At 34.9% G+C, this 23,961-nt stretch overlaps 3 protein-coding genes across 3 annotated transcripts; 1 reads left to right on the top strand and 2 right to left on the bottom strand.

The window, feature by feature from the left end:
* The first annotated feature begins 1,022 nt into the window (after positions 1–1,022).
* On the top strand, positions 1,023–5,676 carry LOC144562039 (elicitor-responsive protein 3-like). The gene is made up of 5 exons (XM_078311165.1): positions 1,023–1,289; positions 1,382–1,447; positions 4,141–4,264; positions 4,362–4,476; positions 5,435–5,676. The coding sequence occupies exons 1-5, from the start codon at positions 1,223–1,225 to the stop codon at positions 5,459–5,461; spliced, it is 399 nt and encodes a 132-aa protein (XP_078167291.1). The 5' UTR covers positions 1,023–1,222; the 3' UTR covers positions 5,462–5,676.
* Positions 5,677–11,114: 5,438 nt separating this feature from the next.
* Positions 11,115–12,934, bottom strand: LOC144562444 (small ribosomal subunit protein uS9). Its single transcript, XM_078311670.1, has 2 exons — positions 12,411–12,934; positions 11,115–11,392 (listed from the first exon to the last, which is right to left on the bottom strand). The coding sequence occupies exon 1, from the start codon at positions 12,876–12,878 to the stop codon at positions 12,414–12,416; it is 465 nt and encodes a 154-aa protein (XP_078167796.1). The 5' UTR covers positions 12,879–12,934; the 3' UTR covers positions 11,115–11,392; positions 12,411–12,413.
* Positions 12,935–20,904: 7,970 nt separating this feature from the next.
* Positions 20,905–23,961, bottom strand: LOC144561853 (glutamyl-tRNA reductase 2-like). Its single transcript, XM_078310952.1, has 3 exons — positions 23,626–23,961; positions 22,983–23,224; positions 20,905–22,472 (listed from the first exon to the last, which is right to left on the bottom strand). Exons 1-3 carry the CDS (start codon positions 23,840–23,842, stop codon positions 21,330–21,332), a joined length of 1,602 nt encoding a protein of 533 aa, XP_078167078.1. The 5' UTR covers positions 23,843–23,961; the 3' UTR covers positions 20,905–21,329.

The following is a 23,961-nucleotide window of genomic DNA, read 5'->3' as shown; positions in this document are numbered from 1 at the left end:
GATATTGCGTTATTAAAAGATGGAAGGTTTTGATTTTTAAAATATAGAAATGTCATATTCGATCATTATAATGTTTGATATTTCACTAATATGCACATTCAGTAATGATGCAATGATGCATTAATATCGCATTTTCTATTAGAAGAATAACATCTGCCAGTATGTGCACCTAAAATATCAAAGCCAATTATTATACATGCAATTGAGAGGAAGGTTTGGTTTAGTTTAACAATAGAGTAGTTTAGAGAATGGTGATGTTTATCAGTATATAAGTCTTTCTTTTAGAAGAAAAGTGTTCTCAAGTTACAAATAATTTGTAATTTTGCCTAGTGTATTAAAACCTTTCAATATGATATCTTATCCTGATACTTATTTTAATATGACCCGAAGTATCCTTTTGAGAAATGTAGCATAGCTGTGTTTTTTTATTCATAGGGGCTCACATGTATTTTTGACATAGTCCATGTACTATTTTTGTAATTTTGAAAGACAGTAGATAGAAACGAATGAGGCGTCATAAAGGTGAATCTTCAATGATTTTCAATTCTTACGATTTCTTTCTAAAGTCAACTTTCTTCAAACTGTAAAGCTAAGTTACAACATTTCTTTTAAAACTTCTCTTTGGTAGAAAATGTGTGTCTGAAATGGTTAAACAATGCTGCACCGAATGTATTTCCCCGTGAACCGAATCTCGACCAGTAATAAATCTATCGTCGCCGACAAGGGATCAGGGATGGGTTGCCACTACTTGCCAACTTAGAAATTAGAAAAACAAATTCTAACCAGTTTCTGGCGCGAGTTCAGAACTTCAGATCCTCTCCCGTTGAGAGTATCAAACTGATCTAAAATGTTGATTTCCGATCGAACGGTCTAGATCTTGAGGAGGCCATCCAAATGAATTGCCTACAATTGCAGAGGAGCCGAACCGTCCGATCAGAAATTCGGGTGTTGGAATGCACCGGGCCCATTGAATTCGTGCTATAGCATATTGGTCGGTTCAGATCCAAACACAAAATTTGCGTTACTTTAGGGATCCGAATTCTTAAAATACTCTTGCAGTCTTGCTCCATGTTCAACTACCTTTTTTTTCGCTTATTTCTCGCGCGCCCTTTCTTTCGTCCCCTTATAATATTTAGTCAAGCTTCGCAAACGAGATCCCCTTTTCCAGTCATCCACATCCCGATCAAAATCTCGCAATAGAAAATAAGAGAGAAGAGAAAAGATGGTGAGAGGAACGCTGGAAGTGCTGCTCGTTGGAGCCAAAGGCCTTGAAAACACTGATTTCCTCAGTAAGTTTGCTCTGTCTAACACCTTGTTTTTTGCTCAATTTTATACAATTGTGCCGTGCATTGGCTTCTTATATGATAGATTGATCGAACAGATAATATGGATCCCTATGCGGTCATCATTTGCCGCACTCAGGAGCAAAAGAGCAGTGTTGCTACAGGTTTGGATCCTTCCTTTTTTAAATATATGATCAATTTTATGAATTCCAACTTGAGGAAATAAGGGGATCAAAGAACAATTTTTCTTTCAACTTATGATGCTGCAATCTTATTACCATAGAAGGAAAAATCATAATCAGAATCCGTCATTTGATCATGCAATCGAGATCAGATGAATCAGTTAGAATTGGCCGAATCAGATCGGAAATTCGGATCTGTTTGGCAGAAGTTTGTTTTGTACTAAAAAATAGTAAATACGTTTGTAAATATAATTATATGTTAAAAAAATATTAAAACAAAATATAACACACAAATAATTTATTTGTATAATATAATACAATTATTACAATTAAAACAAACTTTACAAAATAACTAGTACAATTTAGTTGTATAAGTACTATGAATAGGGGGTATTGAGAGAAATTTGTAATTAAAAAAAATGTGTTCCGACTGATGGTCCAATGCGGGGTTAGTCTCAAATAGAAGTATAGTTTAAAACTTTAAATATTAAAGTTTCATTTGATAGCAACAGAGTTGAAGTTATGTAGTGGTAAAGTCCAACTTGTTCAATCAACAGGTCTATCGTTCAAGTCATGCATTGGATATTTATTTTAAAAAAATTTGGAAAACAACCATTTCGGCTGAAACTCAATTGGAATTGGATCGTTTCGGTCAAAATTTGACTAGAATTGGACCGTTTCAGCATAAATTAGAGTTTAGTGCGTAACTCAATCAGAAATCGGATCAATACCGTCTGATTCCGATCCGGAATGGCCAATTTTTCCTTCTATGCTTATTACCTTAACAACAATAATTGAAATTTCAAACGACATATACAAAACCTTTTCTTTTCTGAAGGTATTTTGGTAATGACATGTAGGGTTTCGGGTAGTTTATTGTGTAACAATTTGATTCAGTTTATTATTTGTTCACTATTTGAAAATCAGAATCCATGTGTAAATTAAATCTCAAGATAAACATATTTTACCACTAAACGCGCAGCGGATATCTTCGTCTAGTCATAGGAGTAGTCACCCTCTTCTATTTCTTCTCCGTACTAGCAATTGCCATCTTCTGTTCCTTCTCTTTGTTAGATATACGCACTAGCGACACTAATTGCGTCTCTACTAATATCTACACGAACATGTTGACAAACTATTGTAAGTTGGTATGTTAGAATCGAAATGACAACCCCTTCTTTTCTCTCTTTCTCTCTTTCATTTTCTGAAAAAAAAAAAGTGAACAGAATGATTGGACGAAAATGAACTCTGCATTTTCTGAAAAATAAAGTGAACAGAATGATTGGACGAAAATGAACCCTACATGTATATTTATAATACTAAGCACTAGTTCATATCACACCACTTCATTACACCTAATCAGAAACCTTATCCTAATCAGATCAGAGAGTTGATAATTCAGGCCCATTACTGAAACAACCCAATAAAAATAAACCCATATTTGGCCTGTAGGACATTTCTTACATGACCAACCGGCAATTATATTAGATAAACCAATCTTGTTCAATGCCAAGAGCGATGTACATATCTTTAAGTTGTAAAAGTTTAACATTCGTTTGTATGAAGATCAATAAGCTGAGAATTCGACAGTTGGGTTGTAATTTGGCGCGTCAGTTTTATTTTTCATCTCTTGATCTTGTACCAATGAGATTCCCCTAACTTTAGTCACATGCATTTCACGTGATGTAAAACAAAACCAATAATTTCTAGCTTTATGTTTTCTAAAGAAGCAAGCGGTAGGTTTTAATGTCTGATGTATACATCAAATTGTATTAAAGCAAATTTTGAAGATATACACTAACAAACCGATGTGTTGAAAAGCCAACCATAAGTAATTACGGACTATGGTAAATACTAAGTTGTGAAGCAAAAAAGAAGCTGAGGAAAAAAAAATTATTATAGATGATCCAAAGGATAAAAAAATGCAAGGTAATCACGAATTGAAGAACCACATTAGAAGCAACCAGCATTTTTGTGGATTTTTATCCGTACCAGTCTTTGGCCATTCCAGCCTTACTCTAGTTTTGTCAATCCTACATCTGTTTGTGCCAGCTCATACCGGATGAATATGTATTTGCTAGCAGATCGAGCCCCACTTGACTGGTTATTCATTCATGAGAGACAAACATACATTACCATGGGGTAGTACCTTGAACAGCCACTTGCACCAGTCCAAATTTTTATACCGCTACAAACTAAAAGCCAGCTGAACTCTTTCTGCCGCTTACCAGATTGTACCAGTAATAGTTGTCACCCCTGCCCAACGGCCTGTCCGATTATAACCAGGACTTACAGCAACAACCCATCTTTTGTACCGGCATATGCCAGTCCGTTCCAGATGTAAAACCCATCAGGGCCAAAGTGTTCTCTATCCAGGCTACTCTCTCCATTTGTGCTGACTGCTGAAGGCAGCCATGCCTGATTTTTCTTTTTGTTAAAACGTTCAGTAAAATTTATCTTGTGAGAATGTAAAAATAAATTAATAAATAAATATCTGGAGATTTAGACCTGGCAAGTTTTCATTTCGAACTTATCATATGAAGTTTGGATTTGAATTGCCAACTCAACAACAAAATTGTGGCATATGACGTGGCACAAAGATGTGTGCATTTGATCCTCCTCGAGGGAATGAATTGTTGAAAATTTATGTTAGATTGGATTTCTCTTTTATACAGGGAAAGGAAGCGAACCTGATTGGAACGAGACCTTTGTGTTCAGCACCTCTGAGGATGCGACCGAACTGATTATCAAGCTGATGGACAGTGATGTAGACTCAGATGACTTTGTCGGAGAGGCATGGTGAGAAATAATGAGTTCAATTAGAAATGATAGTGTATTTAAACTCCAGTAACTTCCTTTTGGTGACTATCTTTTGTACTGTATTGCTATTTTGTAGTATTTCTTTAGAACCTGTATATATGGAAGGACGCATACCTTCAACAGTTTATAACGTGGTCAAAGATGGCGAATACAAGGGAGAAATTAAAGTCGGCCTCACTTTTACTCCAGAGGTACTTCTTGTTGTCAAACTTGTGCTTTTCCCTGGACATATCACTGTAGAAGCTTTCAGGAAAAGATATATGAGCCAATTTTAGAATTTAAAAAAAAAAAAAACAGCCAATTTTATAGTTTGTTCCATTTTATAAGCCAGTCTATTACTTGGAAGAGAAACATTTCAGTTCTTGCTGCTCCTGGATAAATGTTCTACCTATGGAACTAAATATAGTCTGGTCAGGGTTCTTTTTAGATCATCCATTGTCTTGATTTATTTATGTCCTTGGTGGCAAGAAAGGCCCATACTAGAAATTTGTAATAACTAATATAATCTCTAGTAGGCATGAAGTACCTTAACATCAGCTTTTTCTTGCTAGTCATAACAATGAAATTTCTCCTCGTGTAAGTACTGACGGGTTTGTACCAGACGACAACAATAGTTTTTGTTGGGCCTTCTGTTTTCTGATTTTCTGGCCAGAAGTTAAAATTTGGGTCTGGACACCTTGTTAGTTGTGCCAAATGCTGATAGAAATGAAGGGTTCTATACAGATCTCATCTGTTTTAGCAGGCAGCCTTTATGATTCAGGCAATTTGGTTTCATGAGGCATGATCAGGACCCTCGATATTTGGAAAAAAAATATTTAGATCTGCCTTGACTTAATTGTATTTGTACAATTGGAGGGACATTATGTATCAATTATTTGTACCAGTGCTGCAGTGCAGTTGGGGGATGAGCTGCTCCTTTTTTTTATAGTCATGCATCCTATTTGCAAGTTCTTTTATATTTGAGGTAGATTTATAAACCAAAATATAAATAAAAGATACAATATTCAGAATTAAAGGACAAAGTTCAAATAGGTTTGGTATGGACCAAATTGAGTAAAATTTCAAGACAGCAATTATCTGGTATAGTAACTGGTGTTCTAATGTATTGTACTTTGGGATTTACCATGATATTTTTTCATCTTTTGATAGGGTCGCCGTCCAGACGAATATAGCTAAAATAGCTGGAGCAGATAAAGAGAATCAGCTTAGAAAAGAAACAAAAGAAGACATTCAAATCATAATTGCGCCTTCTTATTTCAATTTATTACCAAATAGTATATAAGACTTCAAAGTTTGCTTCGTGGCACGTTTTATATCCAGTTGTTTTAACTTTTTTTTTGTCTTCGCGTAACAAATATCTCAATTATTCCAATTAAATGTCCTGATGAATATGATGATTTGATCTGTTGCATGATGCCATATTTTAATAAAGGTTCAGAATTTATTGAATTTGTTGGTGGGCCACTTGCTAACAAATGTGCACTCACTTGGCGCCGTAAGAGTCTCATGCTTTTTAATGAACGTGGTTTGCTAGCAACCAAAAAGGCTGATTAGACAACCGTACTGTACGCAATAGATTAGGCCAATTATTGACCACTTCGCTTTCAACTAACTTTATTTGAGTTTCACACAACCCCATAGGTTATTTTCACATCAAATCTCGTATATTAAGCAATAATTAACTTGACTTTGTAAGGTATTGTCAGTTGTCACCATGAAAGAAACCATCCAACAGTTGGACTTGTTTGTTCAATTTACCCACTTTCTTCAAACTTGAATCAAATCAATTATTTAGTATTTACCATTTTGTGTACTATAATATTACACATCGTCTTTCTTACCTAAAAGAACTTGCTGTCCCTTTCCTACTGGAAAAATCAGGCAAAATCATCCTGTTTTTAGGGGTCAAGATTTGTATAGTATAACTGTTTCTTAATTATTACTTTCTGCCGAGACATTTTATATTTAAACATCATGGACCCAAGTTGCTCATTAATTTTTTTTTACATAATTAGTAAATATCTCAGTTATCATCATCACAGTGATATATATATATATATATATATATATATATAGAGAGAGAGAGAGAGAGAGAGAGAGAGAGAGAGACTGGATACCAATTAATTAATCTGGCAGCCTATATAATTTGAAAAGACAATTAAATCAGATTATTGCGTATACGCCAACACATGCTAATGTCGGAAGTGCAAGAAAATTTTGAGCGCTGCTAATGTTCTTCAATCCCAAATTCGTATCCTCTGAATCAACTCAAAGGGAAATCTTTTGAGTTAATGAATCCTGACTATCCAATCTGTTTTAACATTGCTAGATCCGCACTAATATTAAAGAGCCCCTATATCATAACTAGGGGCCGAATTGGCTCCGTTTAAAATCAGATAGCTGAGATTCATTAACTCAAAAGATTCATTTTGAGTTAATGCAGAGGATACGCATTCCTTCAATCCCCCCACCCACAGCATAAAAGAAAGTAAAGAGGAACAAACATCAGGAATGCCATATAAATTAATGTTCAAATTCATTAATTCTAAATTAAATTTATATCAAATATTCAAATCCCGATAAGTCTATAAAATTGATCTAAACTTTGAATAGAATATACATATCAACCCAATAAACGCTCTTAACTTTAAATTAATCACATCCATGTATGAGGACAAAAATTCCTTTATACACTAAAACCAGACTAATTTAATCAAGAGTACAACTAAAAACCTGACTTCACATATATCTAATTGTGTAGTGGATTGGGGCCTTGCGGTACCTTTCTTTTGGACTCTCCATAGGTAGCTCTGAGATCATCCTTGTTACGATCTTGACGACGTGGCAACTTGGAGAAATATCCCATTGATGCGCCGGAGTAGTAGCTGCTTGGAATTCTGCGAGCATGACTCGAACCGGTAGCGAGATTCATCAGCAGCAGTAGAATTATTAGGAGGGAGAGTTTGATGCTATGCAATCTCATTTTTCAAAATTTTGAGTTCCTAATTGTGTTCGCGCGTGTACATGTGTGAGAGAGAGAGAGCGCAAAAGTTGAGAATAAATCTCAGCTTGGAGTAGGCAGACAGATCACAGATCACAGATATCATTTGTATTTGTATTTGTTTGGGGTCGTCTTTTATATTGTGTGGACTGTGGAGTACTAAATGTCTCCAATAGTGTTTCAATCAGGGTGGGTCCTATCTGTTGTTATCCATGCCCTGGATAGTAGGGAATTCACATCCTCTCCAATACCTGATAAGGGAATCTTTTACAATTACTGGGTCTGAACCGGTCTTTTTAATTTGGCACGAACCTCAAAGCCCAATAATACTGCCCCCTATTGCGGCCCGAATACCAAACCGGTTGAAATTTAATCTCAAACCGTAAAGTGAAAGTGATCCTCTGCAATACCGGAGAGGATACGGATTCGGATAGTAGGACCAGGGCTATCCTAATCCAATTCGTCCGATTTAATATGAACATCAAGATTAGTACTAGGTGATGGGTGAAGTAATTGAAAGCATTTACGCTCAGGCCTTAGCTTAGGCCATGTTTGATTGTCGAGGTGAAATATTTTTTTTTTACTGCATGCTTAAACTATCAAATAAAATTAGTAAACTAGAATATCAAATCAAATGAATAGTAAGATAGAAGTAAAATCAGAATTAATTTTGAGTAAGTTTTTTTTTCTCTTTGCACCAATTAACTTCATTTGTAGGAATCACTTTCATAGACAGATTTATATTCAAACATTTATTCCTTCAGACAGAATAATTTAATCTATAATTTAAGTTGTCAAATGAAATGTAAAATGTAATGAATAAGTGGAACAGCTTAATTCTTATTAAATTTAAGTAGCAGGAGCCTGATTCCACAATTATGGATTAATCCATAATTAGCCTGATTCCATAATCTAAGTTGTCAACATTTGGAACAACTCAATTCTTATTAAATTTAATTAATTATTAATCTAGAATGGGTTCAAACCGTCAGAAAAATTATGGAGTAGATTTTCCAACCATATTATTGCTATTTAAGGACAGAAACAAGCAGCTGAAGTGCTCAAGAGAAAATATAAACCAAAATAGGCTCCCTCTTGTCATATCGAAATTATTAAATTAATGATTTATGCGGTTTTAGTTCGTTCAAATGTTGTTGGACCGGTGTAGATTGTAAAAAAATATTTTCCCACAACAGTATTAAGTTGAAATATATATATATAGAGGAGGGTTCAAATGCCTCCATGTTTTTGTGCCTCCATCATGCCTCCATCTCTCTCCATCATTTTCAAAGTTCAAACAGTCGATCCGAACCGCTCAACCTAACCTCCATACTAAAATATGTTTGGAGACCAAATTTTATATTTTTAGGAATTTTTTTACTATTTTTTTAGATAGGTACAAAAATACTGTTTTTAGATGGTTCAGATTTACTGATTTTGTACCTATCTAAAAAAATAGTAAAAAAATTTCTAAAAATATAAAATTTGGTCTCCAAACATATTTTAGTATGGAGGTTAGGTTGAGCGGTTCGGATCGACTGTTTGAACTTTGAAAATGATGGAGAGAGATGGAGGCATGATGGAGGCACAAAAACATGGAGGCATTTGAACCCTCCTCATATATATATATATGATGAGGGTTCAAATGCCTCCATGTTTTTGTGCCTCCATCTCTCTCCATCATTTTCAAAGTTCAAACAGTCGATCTCCATACTAAAATATGTTTGGAGACCAAATTTTATATTTTTAGGAATTTTTTTACTATTTTTTTAGATAGGTACAAAAATACTGTTTTTAGATGGTTCAGATTTACTGTTTTTGTACCTATCTAAAAAAATAGTAAAAAAATTCCTAAAAATATAAAATTTGGTCTCCAAACATATTTTAGTATGGAGGTTAGGTTGAGCGGTTCGGATCGATTGTTTGAACTTTGAAAATAATAGAAAGAAATAGAGGCATGATGGAGGCACAAAAACATGGAGGCATTTGAACCCTCCTCTATATATATATATAAGGACCATTTTTAACGCAATTATTAGTCTGCATATTTCTAATCTCTCAGTAGGATGTAGTCAATGCCATTGACAGTTAACAAACCCAAAAGAACTAGATTTTTAACACCATTTCTCAATGGTGTGAAAAATCGAAACAAATTATGTAGTATGATATTTGATTCAGTATGTAGCTTAAAAAAAGCTAGACTCTTTTCTATTATTAACCTAGCTAATCACTCTGACTTGTATCATTCAATATACTTGGTTGATGGTTCTTCCAGGTCCATTTACTGTCCTTCAACAGATGACCAACACTACAGTAAAAGCACTATAATTTTTTTTTTTTTTTTTTTGACGATAATAAAAGCACTATATATCCCACTAAGGTACTTTTCATTGTTCAGTCCAGAAAACACTGACAAGGAATTCGTACTCACGCCAACGACTAGCTAGCCATATTGTCTCATCAAAGCCGCTTCAATGTTGTACTTAAATGTTATGATAATCAATTCATTGTCTGTCATTGTTGCTTCTTCATGTCTAAAATAATTATTCCAGTGTTAGACAATGCAAATGAGAACCATATTGCTTTTCAATGCCTATTTTACTGGTACCATATTTCTACGTGCAGGCAATGGCGGACCCAAAGAGGATAAGAGGTAGGCAAGTGTCTATTATTTGATTCGAAATTTGTTTTAAATCCAGTGATATTTTATACTTGTGTCTACTTTTGGATTAAAATAATACTTATTTGTGAATTTAATTCATGGTCAAGTAGAAAAAAAGTTATGCGAAAATGAAAGTTAGGCCAGACTAATTCGTGTAAAAAAAGAAAAAGAAACTACAAGACAGTCTGATTTGCTACTCCACTCAGGACAATCATTGATTCGCAGTGTTTTAAAATGCGGCCGCATATGCGTATGCGGTCGGTAGCCGTGCTCAGAATGCCCATGCGGTTTTTCCATGTGGTTTTGACCATGCGGCCGCATATGCGGTCCGAAATGCGGCCATGTAGTCCTTCCATGCGGTTTTGATAATTTAAATGTATTTTAATTAAAATTTATGTGAAAAAAGTCAAAAAACTATTGTTGGTTATGTTATTATGTGAATTTTTATTTTAAAATCCGCATATGCGTCCGCATACCGCATACGTGACCTTCCGCATGCATTAACAAAACCGCATTTTAAAACACTGTTGATTCGTCAGGAGAAAAAATAGATCCACTGCTAGGAATCTAAATATGTACTGTGGTGTGTCGTGCCAAATTTTTGAAAGATGGTCACGTCGCATGAATAGTCATAACACGAGATACGCGATCGGCACACGTGTCATGTCGTGCCGTAACGTATCCGATTGTACTGTGACTTTTTTAGATCTCTTTCACTACTTTGCTCCAATTCACCAAGAAAAAAAATATTGCAATCTTATCAATATTTTGTGCTTACCTCTGACCGAAATTCTGAATCTGTCCGTGTGTGCAGAACAATGCAAATGAAAACCTGGTAGAGGATATTAGTTCAGATGTTTAGTACCCATATCCGGTACCAGTTTCATACGAGTACATTTCGATAGGCTTCGATTAGCGCTAACTCAAGAAAAATACTAACCCAGAGTGCTATCTCATGTTTGAACGCACCACACGAAACACCACACGAAGCGCTCTCCCTCTTGGGTTAGTGATTATTCCACTAACCCAACAAAGATTGGGAGGATTCTCACTAACTCTATGTTTCATAGGTTAACCTTCCGGTCAGGGTTTGAAAAGTCAAATGCCATTTCGTTTTGGAAGGAGGATGTGCTCCGATTTGGAGCTACTAAAACAGACTAAACAAATACAACCAAGGAAATCAGCAGAACATAGCTCGGAGTATCAGCTAATACAAAACTTACCAGAACAAGAACACAATCATCAAATGCCAAAGAAAAAACAGATCATGCAAGCTAAATTCAAAGCTTGTCCTAAATTTACTGGCACTCAACATTAACTATTATAATTAAAACTAGTCTTGACACAACATGGAACCAAAAAAATCTAACAAGACTCAGTTTCTTCATCCAGCTCCCATCCAGCTCGAACTCGAAAAATTGTCCAGATAAAGAAATATTTGAACCTGTCAAAAACAAAATAGACTTTAGAATGTTCAAGTTACAGCATCCAAGGAACAAAACAGAGTTTACCTGCTTCATTTGAGCATTAAATTTCACCAAATTCATACGATTATATCTATATATTGATTACTTTTGTTCACAAATCTTTAATAAAATAAATGAAGTTCGCAAATTCATTACTGTAACAGCACCAGAGTCCACAACACAAGCCCGGTATCAGAAAAACTGGGTCAGTTCAGTTTTACATAACTGAGCAAAAATAAAAAAATATTAATTAACTTGGACAAAAGCATCATTGCTTCGTGAAGGTAAAGACAAGTGCTGGTATGTCCAACGTGTTGTTCAATACAAAAGATGAATGCATAAATGAAGCTACATTTGAACTTGATAAGTTGAACACTATACACGTTATCACAAGTTCACAACAACACAAATAGAAACAACAGGCACCTCAGAGAAAAACATGTAGAAAAGCATTTCACAAGAGGAATCATTCTGAATATTTGAACCAAAGAAACACTGCTCCAAAACTACATGCCCAGTTTTAATTTCAAACAGTATCTCTAAAATTAGAATTAACAGACAAGCTACATATGCTTTGGATAATAGACATCTAAACAACAAAATTGCACCAATAGAAAAATAGCTAGTTTAGGCAAATGACAACATCCTAAAATAATAATCTATTGTTCTCTAGATATTACAAGTTGTGTTCAAATTTAACAATCCAATCAATGTTTCCAGTTCTCCAAGCTCCCAGTCATAATTGAATATTTGAACTCAATTATGCCCAACTAATATTAATTTTACAATGCTTGTATTCTGAACAGAGGTTAACATTTACTGATATAAGATATCCATGAAATGCATTTGATAAAACTAATGTAGTTGTTCGAGTTGAATTGAAAGTTATCCTTAAGAACGAGTTTCTTATACCTAGGTCATACAACACAGATAAGAATAATAAGATACACCTGAACTTGGATAAAATTTAAAAATCTTGTAAACTCCAGAAAATACCTCTTAACGGTAGGATTTCTGGAACCTCGAGCGTGCACCGCGTCCACCGAACTTCTTGGGCTCGCAGCGCCTCGGATCCGCAACAAGCAAGGTGCGATCGTACCTGAGTAGGATGTCCTTGATTTCCTTCTTCTGCTGCTCGTCGACGTACTTCTGGAAGTAAGCGACAAGCGCCTTGGCAATGCTCTGGCGGATTGCATAGATTTGAGAGGTCTTTCCTCCGCCACGCACCCGGATCCGCATGTCAACCTCGGAGAAGCGGTTGCGGCCGAGGAGGAGGATCGGCTCAAAAGCCTTGTAGCGGAGGATCTCGGGTTTGACGAGCTCGATCGGAGACCCGTTAACCTTGATCAGGCCACGACCCTTTTTGCAGTGCGTCACCGCCACAGCGGTCTTCTTGCGCCCAAAGCACTGGACGGAGGCGCTATCGGGGATAGTTCCAGCGGGGAGGGGGGTTGCTGCCTCCATGGTTACAGCTTGCGAGAAAGGAAAATTTTGTTGGCGGCGCGAAGAAATGACAGAACCGCAGAAAAAAATGTAATTTATAGCAGTCGTTAGGGTTTAGTGTTCGCCTCTATCAACTTTTGCGTATTGGAATATCTCAATCGTTCAAAACGTTCTGTACGAATCTTAAAGCAAATATAATACTGGCCCCTTGCGCTATCCCCGAAATCTATGTAATGGATGCAACAGATTAATGTCTGGTAATGAGAAGCCCAAGAGCGTGAAAATTTGCAAAAGAAAAAAATAGAAAAAAGTTTGAAACAAAGGTATTCATAATTTATTTGGGCCTAAAATGTCTTGTCTGTTTCAGGCCGAAACCCAACTAAAACGATCCATAACCTCAGTTATGAAATATGTAAACTTTCTACAATCTACACTATTCACGCTTCTTAATAAAGAGTGAACTTTGTTATGTCAATTATGAAATATGTATAAAGTTCACCCTCATTAAAAATAATTATGAATAAATTTATTTTGTCAAATGCGAATACAGTATAAATTTCAATTTGCATAGACTTGTTAAATGATGAGCTAGTTATTCGAATTTAAAATAAATTGATAATTTTATATAGTTGCAAGTTCCATACTAAGAACTTAGTTACCGTTACTCAACATAACGTCTTGTTTTCTCTCAACAGAAAAAAATATTAATTTTTATCATTTTTCTCTTTTCTTGTATACATAGCAAAAAGTATGAACAAAATTAAAAAAATTACAATAGTGACAATTGAATTGAATAAATTTTAATATTCAATAAAATATATTTATAATGGTACATATTTGTTGTTTTAATTAAACAAATACTTCATTAATAAAGGAGACAAATTACATAATTTTATTAAAAATAATAAAAATTACATATGAAATTGATAATTTATTTTTATTATTAAAAATAATAAAAATTATTATTATGCACCTTTCTCTTTGGTTAGTGGTGCCACTTGTTATTTTATTTTTTGTTCCAAAACAATTTTGATATATATTGTATTGTTCATCTCCTAGCTTATTTCAATTGTCCGACGAGCTAGAGACGACGATGGATAGCATGTTTTCGATTGAATTCAACCTAAATCTATCTTTAAATTGCTGTAAAGTTTTTGAATAAATTGAATGTAGAGTAGAGCATATCAATTTTTTATTAGAAATATTAAAAAAAATGAACTAATTTCCATAAATCGATTGCATTAAACCATTTAAATTAACTAAAATAAGTGCGAGGCATTTGAATAAATTGGTGTGCGGATTGGATGACATTTGATCTAAGTATGGGCATATTCAAATACAGGTAATGTGATCAATTGACTTTATTATTATTATTTTTTTTTTAAAACCTTTTCAAATTTATATATAATAAATATAATTTATAGCAAAATATTGTGATATTATGAAACTAATTTCTATTTTTCAAAAGAAAATTTTATATGATTGATCCTTATATATATTTGATCCTCATAGAAAGTCTGACTTCGTTGTTAAAAGTAAGGATAGAATGTCGATCTTATATATAAAACAAATAATATACCCATCTTCAAGGTTCATCCATGAGCAGATATCTTGTTTCCTCTTTGGTAATATAGTTGCGCATTTGACGATAACTAAGTTGTGAAATATGGTCAATATATATATTAAATAAAAAAAAATTGGGGGAATTTTCTTTAAGAATAATAAAGAAAAGCTTTAATATGTTTGTGGATGTTGTTTAACATTTCTATTTTTTTTTTTCTTCTACATCCGAATATCCGATCACCTATAGAATAGGTATATGCTATAACACATGCCAATATGCCATTGAAGGCTTAAAATAATCCCCAGTTTAATAAATAAAATTTCTCTACGCAACAGTCCTTGACCCGTTCAGAAAATTAAAGAGAGAAATTGTGGATTAAAATTCTTATTCAACACCCTCAAATCCAATTTTGACCGGTCAATTACGCATATATCGTGTAATAAAAAATATATATATATTTCGGTTTTGCCAATATTATAGCATTTGACTTGGTCGAATTAATAATATATATACAAGTCAAACCTTTATTATATATGAAATTAGACGGTTTAACTTTTTAAACAGGGGTGTCAAACTGTCAATGATACTCTTTTATTTTTTCATCCAGTTAGTCCCATATTATATATGAACGGATACAAGTAGGGTTTTTATTTAATTTATTGGATACGGATAATAATTTTTTCGTTATCTTATTACATAATTTTATAGTAAAATATAGTTCATTCTTTACCATGATAAATTCAGATTCAGTTTAGTACCAGACGGTACAGCACGAATCTCAAAACGGACCCCCTATAGTCATAATAGGTACCAAATTCCAATCACTTGGATGTGATCATGTCACGTTTATTTGTAAGAGCATCTCCAATCTAGTAATTGAAATTAATTGCTAAATTAGCAATTATGGAAATTTTAAAAATTAAGCAATCCACTCTTACATTGGTGCAATCAACCAAACAATTGAGAATTAAACATTTGACCAATAAGAATTAAACATTTGGCCAACTCATCTTTAGAAAATGATTTCTTATTAAGCAATTTTTTCCAACAATTGCTAAATAAGCAATAGCCATACAACCCAACAATTACAAAAACAATTGACACATCAGCATAAGCAATCCATAAACAATCACTGTTGGAGATGCTCTAATTCATGTTCTATCAGAGAGGATACAGACTCGGAAATTTTGTATTCATAGAAATTATTAAATCTAGACGTACAAAAATAGAAAGATTGACTTATTTTTAATAAATATAGAAAGATCTGACTCATTGAGTCGGATCCAAAATATATAGATCTGTCTCAATGGTCCAGATTCAAATATTATGCTTTTTTGAGATTATATGTGGACTATAGCATGATTCTCCTCTAATTGGACGGTCCGAATTCAAACTAAAAAAAAACATGAATCTGAATTATCGAGTCCAATTTATAATATTTGAATCGGGCTCAATGAATTAGATCTTTCTATATTTATTAAAAACGATGCACTCTTTTCAGAAGCGGAACCATACAATTTTTATAGGAGTGGCTAAAAATTAAAATACATAACTGTTGTGAGTAGGGGTGTCAATGGGTACGGTACGGGTTGGGTGGAGACATTTTCATACCCATACCCATTAAAAGTGACCTTACCCATACCCTACTCATACCCATTAAAAATTGATCTTACCCTACCCTACCCTTACCCGTTAATATTATCGGGTAACGAAACGGTAGTGGGTGAATAACGGATAATACTAGTATAATAATTAGTTTTATTATATTTTACAAATTAAACAACAAAAACTCATTCATTTTAACACATATATAATTACATTTTTAATAAAAAAAATAAAAAAAAATGTGCAATCAATTCCAACTAAATTATTTTTTATAAAGAGTAAAAATTCAAAAATACGAATATACATTTAAGTGGGTTGAAATTGAATTGAATATATATTTGAATTTTATAATTACCCTATAGGGTAATGGGTACGAAATAGTCATTACCCATACCCTTACCCATTTATTTAACGAAAAAAACTCATACCCAATAAGCTAACGAAAAAAAAACTTACCTATACCCGCCTTATCGAATACGATACGGGTCAGGTAAACGGCTAAAAAGGTACCATTGACACCCCTAGTTGTGAGTAGAATTTGAACTCAAGACCTCTCAACCACAAAATAGAGTTTTAACTACTATACTGCAACTAAACACTTGTCATTTATTGGAGTGGCTAGAATATATAGAAAGTTAAAAAAAGATAAAATCCAATTAAATGGGGCGTGCTATTCTAAGGGCACGAATTAAACTTTTCAGCGCTGAGAGAAATTTTTTTATTTTAATTCCTGTTTTGCCCTTACTTTTTATTTCTGTTGAATTCTTTGTTTTTCTCTCCTATTTTACCACTTAACGGAGTGCTTCCGTTAATTTACTGTCAGCATGTGAAGGGAACCAATTCTCCTCTCTGCCGTCGCTCCACCTGCTCTCTCTCTCCCGCTCTCAGTTGCTTATTTCTTCTGGGTAAGTTCTCTCTTAGATGAATTAAACTTCTGTAATCCAAAATATAACTTGGTAATGAGATTACCTCTTAAACAAAGATAATAACAAATGTTAACAAAGATTTATAACTTGCTTAATGTTAAGCAAAGATATCACTAAATCTAATAGTTCTCAATTTTAGATCCTTTATTTTTATTAATTTGGAGATGCTACATTTTTGTTTTAAGATATTGATATTGATGAATCATTCCATGGTAACCTTCAGAAAATTAAGCTCTTGAAAATTGGTTTTGACAATAACCTATTATTATCTCTGATTTAATGTTAACATGATATATATATATATATATTTTAAATTGGTTTCGAGAAAAAAGTTGAGTCTTCTCCACATTTGATTTCATTGATTCAGTTACAAGAAGATTTAGTAACAGTTCAAATACAAAGTAAAACAGAGCTCAAGACATTTGAGCTAAATCCAAAAAAATATGAGAAATTAAAACACAATTGAAATAAAAGGAAATAAGGCTGGATAAATCATCCAGATTGGTAAATGTAAAAAAATTGAAGCATTTGCTGCTCTTCAGGATTTTGCTAAGCTGAGCAGTATTTCAATTATGTCAGTACCTCTTGGGTCTTCTTCTTCCTTTGTTTTTTCTTCAAAAAAACTTGGAGCATCTTTCCTTCCATACTGCAAATTGCGCTATTAATATTATTGCCTCCTTATCCTTGTATGCACTGTGCAATATTGCTTGTGATGGCCGTACCAACGATAGTACCAGTTTGCTGCTAGTGAAAGATGGGATGAGGTTGTAGATCACCAAAGTGAAGTTGCATTCGTCGAGGATGTGTCAAACATCCTCAGAATTTGTTCTACAAAATATGTTGAGCATCCTATTCCTCCTGTGCTGCTTAGTATTGCCTTCCAAAGGTTCATTTCTGATTTTATCCAGCCCCAATCCCATTTCATCAACAAAGCTTGATTAAACGTCTTTAAATCTATAACTCCCAACGTCTTTTACAGTTTAGACTTTAGATCCTAAATTATCTATAAGAAATCATGTTCAAAGAGTTAAATCTACACCAATGGCCATTCCCACGTCAGCTAAAACAAGTGCCGGTGAATCATTGATTCCATCTCCTATCATTACCACAACCTTGGCTTGCATCTGAAAATAAAAATAGTGCACCCCCAAAGAAAGCATTCATGAATTCCATCTGCTCCATTTCTGCCAATTGCGAGCCAGCCAGCTCCTCTGATGCCACCTCCACTGGAGCAACGGTAATACCGTCATGTAACAATGTACATAGCATCAACATTAAGAGCAATTTAATGCATGGTCTCAAAATGCGAAGCAATCAAAAAGTTGTTCCAACCGACAAACAGTATATGTACCAGATAATGCATGATACACCAACATAAATTCCAAAGAGTCAGTAGTTAAACTTTTACAAAGAAGTAGTAGAATATTTACCACTAGATGAACTCAAAATCAAAATTAACATAATTTTGAAGTGGAATAAATCAACAAGAAAGGATAACAAAATGAAGAATACTATCAATGTTACCTAGATTACAGAATGGCGAAATTGAAAGGAACAAGACAATTTTTGCAAATGAGAGCAAGCTGGAGCAGCAGCTAGTACAGGAAACAATCCAAACGATTAGACAATGAATTGTAATAGGAGAGTCTAATTAATCACTAATAAACGTCACTAAAGTGTTTAGGAACCAAAACAAAATCCAAGGAGCTTACTGGTAAATGCAAATGAGGGGAAAAATAAGATACTGGTACGTGTAAATAGGGGAAAAACTAGGATCCTGATGTACATAACTTTTTTAATTTTTCTTAATCAAAATTGTTTGTGAGCTGGTTGCTCTCAGACCATAAAATAACATAAATAATTACTAGAATGTCAGTAGGGAGCATAAGATTGGATCGTAACAAACATAACAAGTCATCAAATTATTTAAGGGGAATTTACCAATAATACAAATAGAATGTCAGTAGGAAACATAAGATTGGATCGTAACAAACATAACAGGTCATTAAATTATTTTGTTCAATAAGTTAATTAAAATGGGTCACGTAAACAAATGAAATACCTAAACCAATTATGCGGCAACACAAAATTCTTGTGGAGGCTCAAAAGCATCAAGCAGGTAAAGCAATTGCGATTGAAAGGAGCAGGGAGTGAGAGAGGAAGAGATGATTGGAATTGGGAGGGGCAGGGCATGAGAGAGGAAAAGACGATTGGGATTGGATCATTGGAAGGGAGAGAGCGTGAAAGAGAAAGAGACCATTGAGATTGGAAGGGAGAGTGTGCGCGACAGGTGAAGCGATGGAAAAGAGGAGAACGAACTAACGGAAGCGCTCCGTATCTTAACATTACTATTGAACGGTAGAGAGAATAAGGGTAAAATTGGAATTTAATAACTCAGAGCTGAAAAGCTTAATTGCTGCCCTTAGAATAGCACGCCCCTTTCTATACGTATAATTAAAATTTTGAAAGCATAAGAGTGACTTAGTCATCTTTGACTAAGTCTTAGATCCGTTCCTGACTCTTTCTATTTTAATTTCTACGGACTCACCATGATAGTCTTCATTGGTCAAAGACTGGACCTCCATTTGAGTGAACTGGAAAGGTTTCTTAAAACAAGGAGAAATTGGTAAAAAAAAAAAAAAAGGGGTTAAATTCCATCTCTGGGGTTCGAACATGAAATCGGTTCCAAGCACGCAGATTGCAGCCGAACTTAACTATCCAGCGGAATCAGCTTATTAATTACGTTATTAATTACGTGACAAAAGACAATGCTGTGTGTGACAGGTTACATATTTGAAATCCGATTGAAGTTGAAATGTTGATCTAATATCTTCTCAAAAAAAAAAAAATCCTTAATGAAAGAGGTCATGCTTTTTGTTTATTGTACAGATTTCACTTTTCACTACTTAAACGTTGTTGGATTTTGAAAGGTCGGATTAGGGTCATAGATGTCATAATCCGCGTTGGGGCTGATCCAAATTTCTGATTCCATCTCCATTCTCCGTTCACATTCTTAAAAGCAGATGATCAAATTTCTGATTCCATCACTATTTCCGTTGTGTTTTATACTTTTATGAAATTATGAAGGTAAAACTCACCACGTGCTTTTATAGATAAGATAGCCTTTGTTCCGTGAGAAGTTAGGATGCTTTTTAACTTCGTCACTTTAAAGTATAAAATACTAGAGAATTAGGTATTGGTCTCCGTGTAGAATCAGGTATTGATCCAATGGTAAAAATAATGTTCTTAGTGTAAAAGGTCGCATGTTCAAACTTTTTTCTTTTTTCTTTTTGCCAGTAAAACGCCTGCAGGCTTCCATTTCACATAACTTCGTCTATTAGACTATTACAAATCATTACATATTCCTGAATAAAGGGAAAGAAAAACCTTGATAACTAAACTTATCAATCCTACCCAAGTTTGCCAAGTAATGGGCAACCAAATTTTCCTCCCTTTTTGTGTGCGCGCACATATACAGATATACCCCTGATGTTTTCCAAACAAATCCCATATCTGCCATAGTTCCCTGTAGGCATGCCAATCCACACTGATTGGTACCAGTGTCCCCATCAACAATAAAACCAGCTGCATAGAGTCAGAGTGAAAAGTGCATGATACAATCCCTTTTCCCACAGCTGCCTGAACCGCCATCAACAGTGCCAACGCCTCCATGTGAAATGCCAAAAATGCCTGTTCCGATCCCACATATAGCACATAGCCCCCCCCCCCCCCCCCCCCCCCTTTTCCTCTGACTCTTTAAAGGATCCGTCAAGGCGTCAACCCAACACTGGTACCCATCTCCCGCCTGTCTTGCGAATTGATCCTTCAAAGGAACTGCCTTCGAAATCTAGATTGAACAACTTTTTGTGAATATTTAATAGTGGGGTGGCTTGACCTCCAACATTTACTAAAAAAAAAATAGTATAAAAAGTACTAAGATGAATTACAAAAATAGCCAGACAAGCAAAACATACCACTCACTGGGAAAGTGGGAATACAGAAAAGATCCAATACATATAAACTATAAAGCAAAGAACATTTTCTTCTACTCATTTTTCATAATAAAACAAGTAGAAACATGTATCTCACACCAAGCAAAAATAACTACTGTAGTCTGGACTCCGAATAGATGATCCTTAAAAAGAAAGGTTCAGATAGACATGAGAAACAAAATCTAAATTATATAAAAAATAAAACAAACTAGACATTTCAATAAACAAACAAATTCTCTTTTATTCACTACTTGTAATCCTAAGAAACTATAAATTTTTACCATACGTGGAAAAAGCCGTAATGAGCTCTCCATTACAAATCAATGCCCCGTTAAATCAATTTATTTAATGGGGCTTCCATTAAATTAATATTGTCAAAAAAGAATCATTTTTTTGGACTACTTTTGTCCACTTTAGCCTTAATCTTCTGCTCTATAATCGCCTTCTCCGTGTCAAGGTCAAACATTCTATTAAGCGCATGCATGTTCTCAAGCGTCTCATCTAATGATTTTTCATCACCTGCTTCGCACCTCAAGTGTTGTAATGGCCCGTGTAAAAGTCTATTCACTATACTTGTACTCAGAGTCTCCACAGCCTTTTTGACCTTTTTTGTTAGTGCCTCATCTCCAATCTTTTGTAAGCACTTATCGAGCTCAGCAGCTCTAATCCGATCAGCATAGGACCTCAACTTTTTTATTGTTGGTACTGTCTCAAGAGAATCCTTCCATGCATTAAACCGCTTTACTTCTTCATTTATTATTTGTTCTGCTTCCCGTGCCTTTCTAAGCCGGTCTTCCTTGTTTGCCTGTACGACTTCTTTCAAGTCATCCACATTGTAAACCCTAGCATGTTTTATGCCTGATACGCAGGTGCCAACATTTCTCGGTACAGAGATATCTATGAACAGCCTTGTACCCCCTAGGATTTCGCTTACTGGGGGGAGAACCTCCACGTTTTCCTTTATGAATAATGGTGCCTCAGAAGCTGTGCTTGTAAAAACCACATTAGCCTCAGCTGCAGCCTCTAACATGTCAGAGAGGGGTTTATAAATTATCTCAATATCTTTCATCTCCTCACGAAGGGCATCAACATTTTCAACTGAGCGGTTGACTACCACAACCCGTTTTACTCCTTTTGCTGCTAGGTGTTTGACCACGAGCCTACCCATTTTACCAGCACCAACCAATAAAAAGCTCACAGAATTGTATCTAGATTCTTCTGGAAGCTTCAGTAAAGCTAGCTCAACTGCAGCCGAGCTGACTGAAACGGCACCAGAAGAGATGTTAGTCTCAGTTCTGACCCGCTTACCAGCTGTGATTGAATCTTTAAATAACCTGTCCATGGTCTTGCCTAGGCCACCATTGAGTTGACCGGTTTTAACTACTTGTTTGACCTGAGCCAGGATTTGACCTTCTCCTAGTACCAGCGAATCAAGACCTGATGAAACTGTGAAAAGATGTTGTGTGGCATCACTCTCACGCAGGATGAAGAGGTGTTGCCTCAGGTCAGAAACTGGAATTCCGCTTGTCTGCAAATAAAGAAAGTAGAGAGTCAATTTCTAGCAGTATTACAATTTTAATTGTTGGGTAATTCCTCAAATAGCTTTCAGTTTTGGTAATGCCAGTTCAAATTGTTACAAAAAATTTATTATGCCAAATGAGGAGATAATTTACTGGCTTCTGGCTCATAATAAACAGCTAGGACGTAGTTAATTTCTATTTTAAAGATGATATACTCATGCCTATTCAAAAGTCAACTGGTTTTATATTTTTTGAGGAAGTAGGCAAAAATGTCAACTGGATTTACAGATCTGGATCTGCTTTTATCATCTTCAGGCATTTAAATTCATTCTGTGTATCTATCCTAACAAAACCCTACCAAGAAGACAAAATCAAATTAATAATCTGATTGCATCATGAAGCATAATCTGTTGCAGTTAGTAAAATCTTCCTGCTACTATAAATTACAAAGTAAATCTGAATTTTTGTCAACAAGGTATAGTCTGAAGTGAGTGAGAATATAGCAGAAAGTTACTAACCTTTGCCATCCAATCGAATATTTCTTGGACCCCACGGTGCCAAGACAGTGCCACAAAATATACTTCCATCCTATTGCATGTGCTAAGAACAGCAGCTTCTTCTATATGGTTCAAATTACAAAGCTCTGCAATTGCATGGGGCCACTGTGCTTCTGGTATTGCGAGTTTCTCTCGCATTTCCACTGGTGCCGTGTGAACACTAAGACCAATAACTCCTATGCATATCCTCTCTTTCATGTATCCTGAAAGAGAGAGCTAATTCGGTTACAAAAGTATAGTTTGTCCTTTTGCAAATAATTGGAATTGGTAATCTGTAATATATATCATTAGTGGTTTAAGCATTATTCCAGAACAATATAAATAAACTAACTCAGTAACAATATCACCTCAGGTGCAACTGTTTTGGTTGATTCTATTCAAGATAGCCTCAAAATATTCATATTAATTAGGCTTATTCAGCTGTATCTGTTCTCAATTTTGGCTGCTGAGAATCCCAGACTAAGCTTATTACCACGGTACCTCTCAATTAAGTTATTCAACTGTGCATTTAACTAAATTACATTAAAATTCACACCTAGACAGCACCTCCTCCTACCAAAATCAATTACAAAAGTTTAAATTAAAGGAAAAAAATAATACTCACGGTCAGCAGAGATTTTGAATTGCTCAAGTGCCTCAAGAGCTGCAGTTTTCTTTTCCACATCTAGCCCAACCTCACAGCGTACGTTTCTCAGAGAAAATCCCTTCTGGACTGCCACGTAGGCTGGCGCTCTGAGTCGTAATGAACTCTTGCGATCTACTCGAAAAGTGTTAAACTTTGTAACACTGATGCTGGCCGTGCCTGTCTTTAGAGATGCCATTGATGCCTGAATTGTTTTTCAATGGAAATGACAGGCCGCAACGACGGCGAGATTTAAAGAGAGAGAGAGAGAGGTGGTTCGATTTTCGAAATGTTTTCGTTTCTCTCCGCTTCTCCCTT

This window comes from Carex rostrata, chromosome 11, assembly GCF_964058835.1.
Source record: "Carex rostrata chromosome 11, lpCarRost1.2, whole genome shotgun sequence".
In the NCBI taxonomy this organism is placed as follows: domain Eukaryota; kingdom Viridiplantae; phylum Streptophyta; class Magnoliopsida; order Poales; family Cyperaceae; genus Carex; species Carex rostrata.
The sequence above is the reverse complement of the archived record's forward strand: the minus strand, read 5'-3'. Positions and strand labels throughout refer to the sequence as shown.

Excerpts from the sequence above, each read along its gene's own strand:
- LOC144562039 (XM_078311165.1), top strand. The coding sequence starts at position 1,223 with ATGGTGAGAGGAACGCTGGAAGTGCTGCTCGTTGGAGCCAAAGGCCTT. Across the intron at positions 1,290-1,381 it reads TGAAAACACTGATTTCCTCA|ATAATATGGATCCCTATGCG; the intron begins GTAAGTTTGCTC and ends TTGATCGAACAG. Across the intron at positions 1,448-4,140 it reads AAAGAGCAGTGTTGCTACAG|GGAAAGGAAGCGAACCTGAT; the intron begins GTTTGGATCCTT and ends TCTTTTATACAG.
- LOC144561853 (XM_078310952.1), bottom strand. The coding sequence starts at position 23,842 with ATGGCATCTCTAAAGACAGGCACGGCCAGCATCAGTGTTACAAAGTTT. Across the intron at positions 23,225-23,625 it reads ATTCAAAATCTCTGCTGACC|GATACATGAAAGAGAGGATA; the intron begins GTGAGTATTATT and ends TCTCTCTTTCAG. Across the intron at positions 22,473-22,982 it reads TATTCGATTGGATGGCAAAG|ACAAGCGGAATTCCAGTTTC; the intron begins GTTAGTAACTTT and ends CTTTATTTGCAG.
- LOC144562444 (XM_078311670.1), bottom strand. The coding sequence starts at position 12,878 with ATGGAGGCAGCAACCCCCCTCCCCGCTGGAACTATCCCCGATAGCGCC.